Here is a 10,787-nt window from a genome sequence, read left to right on the forward strand (position 1 = left end):
GCATGTAGAGGTCTGTAATTTTTATCATAGGTACACTTCAACTGTGAGAGACGGAATCTAAAACAAAAATCCAGAAAATCACATTGTATGATTCTTAAGTAATTAATTTGCATAAAAAAATTACAGACCTCTACATGCTTTGTAAGTAGGAAAACCTGCAAAATCGGCAGTGTATCAAATACTTGTTCTCCCCACTGTATGTGGACATCTTATTTTCTCTGTATGATGACAAATACTGACAGTAGGCCTACATAAATTAGTATATTTTCTCAGCACATACAATGCATATGCTCTTGACTGAGGTCCATATCAGGATCTTGATATGCATTTTGATATTTAAATATGGACTTTATTTTAGTTTATTTTTCTGTCTTATATTTATTTACTTTTTCTCCCCAATTTCATGATATCCAATTGGTAGTTACAGTCTTGTCCCATCGCTGCAACTCCCGTACGGACTCGGGAGAGGCGAAGGTCGAGAGCCATGCGTCCTCCGAAACACGACCCCGCCAAGCCGCACTGCTTCTTGACACACTGTTCACTTAACCCGGAAGCCAGCCGCACCAATGTGTAGGAGGAAACACTGTACAGCTGGCGACCGAAGTCAGCGTGCATGTGCCCGGCCACCACAAGGAGTCGCTAGAGCGCGATTGGACAAGGACATCCTAGCCGGCCAAACCCTCCCCTAACCCGGACGACGCTGGGCCAATTGTGTGCCGCCTTATGGGTCTTCCGGTCAAATAAGGACAATTTCTGATGCTTATTTTAGCTTTGAGGACATGCTCAATAATTTGACAAATATTAAATCTATATCATTCTTTCAGAAACTAGCTATAATTTTTATATTCCATCTGGATAAAGGCACTGTAACTGGTAGCCTAGCAACAAGAATCAACTTTAATATTTCTATTTAGGCGCCACAAATGAGTGTGTAAACAGTGTGTGGTCGACCTGACAACTGGAGAAACAAAGAAGTGAGAATCTGTTCAGAAAATACCTAAAAGAAGTTAACGCTAAAGTCTGTTGCTAATTTGAGATGTTTTATTTACGTATCGTAGTAACTACAATCAAGAACGTTAGCTAATTTGGCCAGCAGCCAGTAGTGCTAACTAGCTAGGCTCGATGGGGGGTAAAAGCTAAGGGATAGCCTAGCTAGCTAACTAATAACGAAATTGCCTTCCCTTCAGGGAAAAACATTATTGCCCCCTATCAAGGTGACAGCTAACATTTTAAAATGCTTAGGCATATTTTGTATTACTGGTTAATAAAAGCTAGCTACCTAACTAACTTAACTAGCTAGCTAACTAGCAACTTGGCTAGCTAACTAGCTTGTTCCAGTTAGTTTTCTCGTCATGAATGAAGCAGGTAGAGTGGTATGGTTATGTGAAATTACAATATTTTCTTGCAATATCGACACCATTTTGATTTATGCATTGACAGTTTGGAGTGGATCACAGACCAACACTCCCACCACGTTGGGTGTGGACTGCGAGGGATCGCCACTGACTACCCAATATGCACCCATCGCATCCATCATCCATAACAAACAGGGCAGTCAGGGGTATTGAGGGTGTGCTTTTATTTTCAGTTAAATAAATAAAATACATTTTTGGCAAAGATTGGCCTATGTTTGCATCTTTACATAAAACATGTGTTGTGATTGGAGCTCTGGATTTGCTATGCTGCATTTTTAAAAACAGAAATAGCAGAGATGTGCTTTGGAAATAGCAACTTTGATTAAATATGACGATGTTTGCCTTTCCGTGCATTGTATAGCCTTCTACTGAATATGGTCAAATGTATGCTCAGATATGTCACCTTCATGTGAAGAAGCACAATGATTTTCGGTGCCTGAACAGGTAAAATAATTTGGTGTTCGGAGGGTGGAACTAAACAAGCATTTCCACGCTAGGACAGGAATTAGGTCGAAATAGTGGCGGCAACTTCCTCTGGGGGGTGGGGGTCCTTTAACTGTTTTTTATGTTACTGTAATGGAACAACGCTAACTTTATGATGTCAACCCCAACTAAGAAAGTCCTTACTCTATTATTTAATATTATGTTGTGGACTGTAGAATGTCTGAGAATTGTTTCTATAGCATCCTTGTGTTGTAATCTAGTCAATGCACTGACCCATATACTTTCGGGTTCCATGAATCTATCTTACTCCGTACTTATGGTCAAGAGTTATTCCTGACCACCTGAACTGACCAGGAAAAAGAGAGAGGGAGAGCAACCTGAGACAGGTTGGTGTGTGTGGTGAATGATGTTGTCAAGATATAGAGGAAACAAAGATACTGCTTCGTTCACTAGGAACCTTGTGGAGTTCTTTCTCAAGTACGCATCTCCACCTACATCCACCTACACATAACCCCCCAGGGTGTTCTTTCACACTATCCCACCTCTGTGAGTATGTCAGCTTCTACAGGTATTCTTGCTAGCTGCTGTCTTTGTTTCTGGGCCAGAGGCTATATTGTATCAGAGGGCCAGCCTTTTTCTGACAGAGAGGCAGGTACAGCACTCTAACAAGGTATGTCCTTACCCAAGCCCACATCCTTCCCTCTACCATGTTTCAAAGAGAATAGCCAATTATTATATTTTGTAGTTTTGCGGATGGGGGTATGTGTGTAATATCTGTTTGATAGAAGAGAGATAGTGTGTGTGTATGTCGCGGGCATGCGTGTGTGTGTGTACGGCAAAGGCTGCTCTCTTCTTTGGTGGAGGAGATAAAGGTGTTGTTCTTATCACTGGTTATTATATCAATATATAAAGCATGATGGTGGGAATCTCTAGCTGCACTGTGTGAGTGGATTCAAAAGTGACAGTAGAGTGCTCTCTCTAAAATTAGCGTACATTTCCCAGTCCTAAACCTTAACCATTAAGGAATGGAGAAAATTCAAAACCTTAGATCAGCTTCTCTAGGGGGCAACTTTACCCTAGTCTGTCCTTCTCTTCTGTTCAACAAACCCCACCAGGTAGGTACACTCAAATAGATTTGATGTAGATAATCCCTGTTTACCTGTCCAGGGCCTTGTCTATCACATAACAGCCTCCACTTTACTGATGAGGTAGATTGTGCATTGTAGGTTGAAGAGTCTGACAGAGGTAGTGAGAGAGCATAAGAGAGTGATAGATAAACAAAAGAAGAAGGAGAGATCATTTGAGAAAGGGAGAGGAAAATAGAAAAAGTAAGAGAGTGACAGAAAGTGAAAGCGAAGGATGTGATAAAGTTTGAGAGAGATGGAGACAGACAGAGTGAGTAATGGAGGAAAGAAGACGTTGATTGCGTCTGTGTTCTCCCAGTCAGACTTGAGCAGAGCGCTGCTCTCTGTTCAAACCGGCTGACCCAGATGCAGCTGAATTAAAGACAGCCTCAGAGAGAGACACACAGAGAGAGAGAACATTGTAAATACCACCAATACTTATCTGTTTATCTTCCCCTACTATTAGTGCTACAACTATTTGCACATTGCTAAAACACTGTACATAGCTGATAATATAACACTTTAAATGTCTATATTTTTAAAACCTTTTTGAGCGCGATGTTTACTGTTAATTTCTAATCGTTTTTTGTTGATGTTGTGAAATGTGTTTCTTCTCAGTTTTGTTTTCTAGTTTATTTACTTGCTTTGGCAATGTCATACCAACCTCAGGGTCCATAGTCATAAAGTACTCCTTTGCTCTGTGCGCTGTTCGTAAGTGTTCTGCCATCATGCATAGCGTCACCACAACACAACCATGTTACACAATGAGATGATCTAGCAGACCAGAAGAGCACATTAGTGCCCAGATGACACTCCATACATTGAGTGTGTCCTTTGTATCAGTGACATCTAGGCATAGAGATCCAATTAGATTACTAGAGGGGATATGTCATAAAGTTCCAGAACGGGATGAAAATGGCAGCCATATTGCACAGGGAGAAATCCAAACCAGTCTAATTGGAATTAATGGCAGTAGAGCAGTGTTTCCCAAACTTGGTCCTGGGGACACCAAATGGTGCAACGTTTTGGTTTTTGCCCTAGCACTACACAGCTGATTCAAATAATGACCTCATCATCAAGCTTTGATTATTTGAATCAGCTGTGAAGAGAAATAAACAGAAAACTTGAGCGTGCATAACTATTCACCCCCCAAAAGTCAATACTTTGTAGAGCCACCTTTTGCAGCAATTACAGCTGCAAGTCTCTTGGGGTATGTCTCTATAAGCTTGGCACATCTAGCCACTGGGATTTTTGCCCATTCTTCAAGGAAAAACTGCTCCAGCTCCTTCAACTTGGATGGGTTTCGCTGGTGTACAGCAATCTTTAGGTCATACCACAGATTCTCAATTAGATTGAGGTCTGGGCTTTGACTAGGCCATTCCAAGATATTTAAATGTTTCCCCTTAAACCGCTCGAGTGTTGCGTTAGCAGTATGCTTAGGGTCATTGTCCTGCTGAAAGGTGACCCTCCGTCCCAGTCTCAAATCTCTGGAAGACTGAAACAGGTTTCCCTCAAGAATTTCCCTGTATTTAGTGCCTTCCATCATTCCTTCAATTCTGACCAGTTTCCCAGTCCCTGCCAATGAAAAACATCCCCACAGCATGATGCTGCCACCACCATGCTTCACTGTGGGGATGGTGTTCTTGGAGTGATGAGAGGTGTTGGGTTTGCACCAGACGTAGCGTTTTCCTTGATGGCCAAAAAGCTAAATTTTAGTCTCATCTGACCAGAGTACCTTCTTCCATATGTTTGGGGAGTCTCCCACATGCCTTTTGGCGAACACCAAAAATGTTTGCTTATTTTTTTCTTAAAGCATTGGCTTTTTTTCTGGCCACTCTTCCGTAAATCCCAGCTCTGTGGAGTGTATGGCTTAAAGTGGTCCTATGGAGGTACAGTGAGGGAAAAAAGTATTTGATCCCCTGCTGATTTTGTACGTTTGCCCACTGACAAAGAAATGATCAGTCTATAATTTTAATGGTAGGTTTATTTGAACAGTGAGAGACAGAAAAATGCATGTCAAAAATGTTATAAATTGATTTGCATTTTAATGAGGGAAATACGTATTTGACCCCCTCTCAATCACAAAGATTTCTGGCACCCAGGTGTCTTTTATACAGGTAACGAGCTGAGATTAGGAGCACACTCTTAAAGGGAGTGCTCCTAATCTCAGCTTGTTACCTGTATAAAAGACACCTGTCCACAGAAGCAATCAATCAATCAGATTCCAAACTCTCCACCATGGCCAAGACCAAAGAGCTCTCCAAGGATGTCAGGGACAAGATTGTAGACCTACACAAGGCTGGAATGGGCTACAAGACCATCGCCAAGCAGCTTGGTGAGAAGGTGACAACAGTTAGTGCGATTATTCGCAAATGGAAGAAACACAAAATAACTGTCAATCTCCCTCGGCCTGGGGCTCCATGCAAGATCTCACCACGTGGAGTTGCAATGATCATGAGAACGGTGAGGAATCAGCCCAGAACTACACGGGAGGATCTTGTCAATGATCTCAAGGCAGCTGGGACCATAGTCACCAAGAAAACAGTTGGTAACACACTACGCTGTGAAAGACTGAAATCCTGCAGTGCCCACAAGGTCCCCCTGCTCAAGAAAGCATATATACAGGGTCGTCTGAAGTTTGCCAATGAACATCTGAATGATTCAGAGGAGAACTGGGTGAAAGTGTTGTGGTCAGATGAGACCAAAATTGAGCTCCTTTGGCATCAACTCAACTCGCCATGTTTGGAGGAGGAGGAATGTTGCCTATGACCCCAAGAACACCATCCCCACCGTCAAACATGGAGGTGGAAACATTATGCTTTGGGGGTGTTTTTCTGCTAAGGGTACAGGACAACTTCACCACATCAAAGGGACGATGGACGGGGCCATGTACCGTCAAATCTTGGGTGAGAACCTCCTTCCCTCAGCCAGGGCATTGAAAATGGGTCCTGGATGGGTATTCCAGCATGACAATGACCCAAAACACACGGCCAAGGCAACAAAGGAGTGGCTCAAGAAGAAGTATATTAAGGTCCTGGAGTGGCCTAGCCAGTCTCCAGACCTTAATCCCATAGAAAATCTGTGGAGGGAGCTGAAGGTTCGAGTTGCCAAACGTCAGCCTCGAAACCTTAATGACTTGGAGAAGATCTGCAAAGAGGAGTGGGACAAAATCCCTCCTGAGATGTGTGCAAACCTGGTGGCCAACTACAAGAAACGTCTGACCTCTGTGATTGCCAACAAGGGTTTTGCCACCAAGTACTAAGTCATGTTTTGCAGAGGGGTCAAATACTTATTTCCCTCATTAAAATGCAAATCAATTTATAACATTTTTGACATGCGTTTTTCTGGATTTTTTTTATATTATTCTGTCTCTCACTGTTCAAATAAACCTACCATTAAAATTATAGACTGATCATGTCTTTGTCAGTAGGCAAATGTACAAAATCAGCAGGGGATCAAATACTTTTTTCCCTCACTGTAATTGGTTGCACCAGATCTTATTTAGGGGCTTCATAGCAAAGGGGGTGGATACATATGCACGCACCACTTTTCCGTTATTTATTTTGTTATAATTATTTGAAACAAGTTTTTTTTTTCATTTCACTTCACCAATTTGGACTATGTTGTGTATGGCCATTACATGAAATCCAAATAAAAATCTATTTAAATTACAGGTTGTAATGCAACAAAATAAGAAAAATGCAAGGGGGATGAATACTTTTGCAAGGTATTGTATGTGTGCTGCACAGACACAAGAGAGAGCATGAGAAAACGAGTTTTAATCAGTCTGGGAAATAAAAGTGCTGAAAAGATGTTGGCTCACTATTTAAAAAGAAGATGGAGAACAAGCTATAGGATGAAAAATACTGGAGGTTTGGTGCAAGTACAGCCGTCTAGCGCTAGCTAACGCTACCTACACTAGCAAAAATAAATAAATAACTTTGATTTAAAAAAAATCTATACTTTCAGTTAAATATCAATATAATATAGTCCAAAAATAATATTGCAATATGCAACTGTATCAATTTTCTCCCCCATCACTATAAGTGATAAGACATCAAGGCACACCATTGTCATGTCAGTCATTGATTTTTCTTTGACACATTCAGTCACAACAAACATTAATCTTCTGAGCTTGCTTCCCTATAAGATAAAACTTCATTCTGTTGTTGGTAAGTAGCATTATGTGAAAATTATTTATTGTTTTATGATATCTCTTGCTTTCACAGTGTGTAAGGGGAATAATGCAGGAAGATCTTACCAGTGTCCCACTCCCCTCTTGGTAAAATCTTTAGACCTTACAAGAATGTGCATTTTTTTCACTTTTCTACACTTTATGTTCAGGTGAAAATACTAAGGTCATATTATGTTCAGTTCCTCTTTCAATAGACCCATATTGCACCAAGGGTTAAGTAATTTGGTGACAGAGCAACAGACACGCAGCTACCAACTCAAGAGGATTATCAAATGCAGATGTGTAGTTCCAGTTCTTGTGCCACACAAGCCTAAAGCTGTGTTCGTAACCAAGTGGGAGGTGGAAATTTACCAGTTGTGAAGTCGTAAATATCAGTTGGATGCATTCACGTGCTTTGAACTCCATGAGAAACGCTGATTGGCTAATGGCCAACAAGCTGCGTAAACAGGAATGTAGTGGATTGCAAATGCACGTAAATATAGTTTTCAACCTTTTTATTAGTGACCTTGATGTCTTAAAGTAATGATGGACTGTCGTTTCTCTTTGCTTATTTGAGCTGTTTTTGCCATAATATGGACTTGGTCTTTTACCAAATAGGGCTATGTTCTGTATACCCCCCATACCTTGTCACAACACAACTGATTGGCTCAAACGCATTAAGAAGGAAAGACATTCCACAAATTAACTTTTAAGAAGGCACACCTGTTAATTGAAATGCATTCCAGGTGACTTCCTCATGAAGCTGGTTGAGAGAATGCCAAGAGTGTGCAAAGCTGTCATCAAGGCAAATAGTGGCTATTTGAAGAATCTCAAATATAAAATAGATTTTGATTTGTTTAACACTTTTTTGGTTGCTATATGATTCCATATGTGTTATTTCATAGTTTTGATGTCTTCACTATTATTCTACAATGTAGAAAATAGTAAAAATAAAGAAAAACCTTGAATGAATAGGTGTTCTAAAACTTTTGACCGGTAGTGTAAGTATTCAGACCCTTTGCTATGAGACTCGAAATTAGCTCAGGTGCATCCTATTTCCATTGATCAACCTTGAGATGTTTCTATAACTTGATTGGAGTCCACCTGTGGTAAATTCAATTGATTGTACATAATTTGGAAAGGCACACTCCTGTCTATATAAGGTCCCACAGTTGATAGTGCATGTCAGAGCAAAAACCAAGCCATGAGGTCGAAGGAATTGTCCGTATAGTGCCGAGACAGGATTGTGTCGAAGGCACAGATCTGAGGACGGGTACAAAAACAATTCTGCAGTATTGAAGGTCCCCAAGAACACAGTGGCCTCCATCATTCTTAAACGGAAGAAGTTTGGAACCACCAAGACTCTTCCTAGAGCTGGCCGCCCGGCCAAACTGAGCAATCGGGGGAGAAGGGCCTTGGTCAGGGAGGTGACCAAGAACCCGATGGTCACTCAGACAGAGCTCCAGAGTTCCTTTGTGGAGATGGGAGAACCTTCCAGAAGGACAACCATCTCTGCAGCACTCCACCAATCAGGCCTTTATGGTAGAGTGGTCAGACAAAAGCCACTCCTCAGTAAAAGGCACATGACAGCTTGGAGTTTGCCAAAAGGCACCTAAAGGACTCTCAGACCAGGAGAAACAAGATTCTCTGGTCTGATGAAACCAAGATTGAACTATTTGGCCTGAATGCCAAGTGTCACATCTGGAGGAAACCTGACATCATCCCTATGGTGAAGCATGGTGGTGGCAGCATCATGCTGTGGGAATGTCTTTCAGCTGCAGGGATTGGGAGACTAGTCAGGATGGAGGGAAAGATGAACGGAGCAAAGTACAGAGAGATCCTTGATGAAAACCTGCTCCAGAGCGCTCAGGACCTCAGACTGGAAGGTACACCTTTCAACAGGACAACTACCCTAAGCACACAGCCAAGACAAAGCAGGAGTGGCTTCTGGACAAGTCAAAATGTGAAAAAAGTCAAGGGGTCTGAATACTTTCCGAATGCACTGTAGCCAAGTTATCCTTACTCATTGTGTATTTATTCCTCTTGTTATTATCTTTCTATTATTATTATTATTATTATTATTATTATTATTATTATTATTATTATATTTTTCTCTCTGCATTGTTAGGAAGGGCCGTAATTAAGCGTTTCACTGTTAGTCTACACCTGTTGTTTACAAAGCATGTGACAAATACGATTTGATTTGTTGCAACTCATTTATGGACAATCCTTGCTTTAGGCCAACATAACAACAACCCTTTCTATGAAAACTAAAAGGTCACACTCAGATAATGAAGCGCAAACTCCCTGAGAGGAAATACACTAAAAAACATCATAGCCTATATACGGATATTAGTGAACAACATTGTCTAGTATAGCTTTATGTCCCTTCTTAGGAGCCTCACAAAATAGTGAAACTGAAAAAAAAAACATACCTCTCGCAAATTTTCGCAAATAATCAACTGTTCAACAAGACATTCTGACAAGAAGCATCTCACCTGCTTTCTCCGCCAAACACGAGAGCCCCGTTACAAGAGCGAGCAGCACCCCTATGAAGAACATCTGCCCACCTAACAACTCCTTTCGCTTTTTCCGTTGAGCTTTGGTCTTCCGCTGGTTCAGCATCACTTGAAGTGGCCGACTCCGTACCCGGACGGTCCTGGGCATCATGCCAAAGGCTATCCCATCCATGGAGACGTTTTCACCGGGACAGAGTTTATGGAAACCCGGACAGGGAACGCGGAGGAGTGGAAGGAAGCGGGGAGAAAGACGGGTTCGGAAAGTTACACAACGGGAGAAGTGGGTTGTCGACGTGAAAAAAAATGATGTTGGTATGCTATCTTGAGTCGGTTGCGATGTTGTCTTCTATATCACTACGCACGGAAGTGTTGCTGTGCATCGTGGATGTTGCGATAGGATGGAGCGCTCCATGGATGCGTCAGTTCTGTGGCAGTTTTCGCAGGACACGGTCTGCTTCGAGGCTGGGGATGTAGAAGACAGCGCGCTGAAAGGAGGATGGGGAGGGGTGTGTGTGTTTATATGAGAGAGAGAGAGAGAGAGAGAGAGAGAGAGAGAGAGAGAGAGAGAGAGAGAGAGAGAGAGAGAGAGAGAGAGAGAGAGAGAGAGAGAGAGAGAGAGAGAGAGAGAGAGAGAGAGAGAGAGAGAGAGAGAGAGAGAGAGAGAGAGAGAGAGAGAGAGAGAGAGAGATTATAAAAGTATATAGAAATAGTCATTGAACATTGCAGCTAGATGTGGAGAAAGGACAGAGCGAAGAGAAAAATCCCACTGTGCATAAACTGTATTTCAACAGATATTATATTTCAACAAAGAATGTAATGGGATGACTTTGAATCAATGTGGAAAACTGATTGGATTCGCAAAGTCATCAATGTTAAGGAATTGTGGGGATTTTTATGTATTTTTTTGCGCCCAACTTTTAACCTAAATCCAATAACATGCTTCAAATTTGTGTTGATTTCATGTTGAATTCACGTTAGTTGACAACTCAATCAAATGTAAATCAAAACTAGACGTTGAACTGAAAGTCTGTGCCCAGTGGGATACCTTTTTCAAGTAGCAGGCTTAATTTTGAACGCCAAACTACACGCTCATCGTTGCCCTCTCTTGGAT

General features: G+C 41.6%; 1 protein-coding gene across 1 annotated transcript in view; it reads right to left on the reverse strand.

Moving 5' to 3' along the window:
- Window positions 1–10,144, reverse strand: part of LOC121570560 (sodium/potassium/calcium exchanger 3-like) — a 119,748-nt gene extending 109,604 nt beyond the window's left edge. The window contains exon 1 of the mRNA XM_041882037.1: window positions 9,656–10,144. Within this exon, the coding sequence (XP_041737971.1) occupies window positions 9,656–9,848 (193 nt within the window). The 5' untranslated portion in view covers window positions 9,849–10,144. The remainder of the gene's footprint in view (window positions 1–9,655) is intronic.
- Window positions 10,145–10,787: the final 643 nt, after the last annotated feature.

The sequence above is a fragment of the Coregonus clupeaformis genome, chromosome 1, assembly GCF_020615455.1.
Source record: "Coregonus clupeaformis isolate EN_2021a chromosome 1, ASM2061545v1, whole genome shotgun sequence".
Classification (NCBI taxonomy): Eukaryota; Metazoa; Chordata; class Actinopteri; order Salmoniformes; family Salmonidae; genus Coregonus; species Coregonus clupeaformis.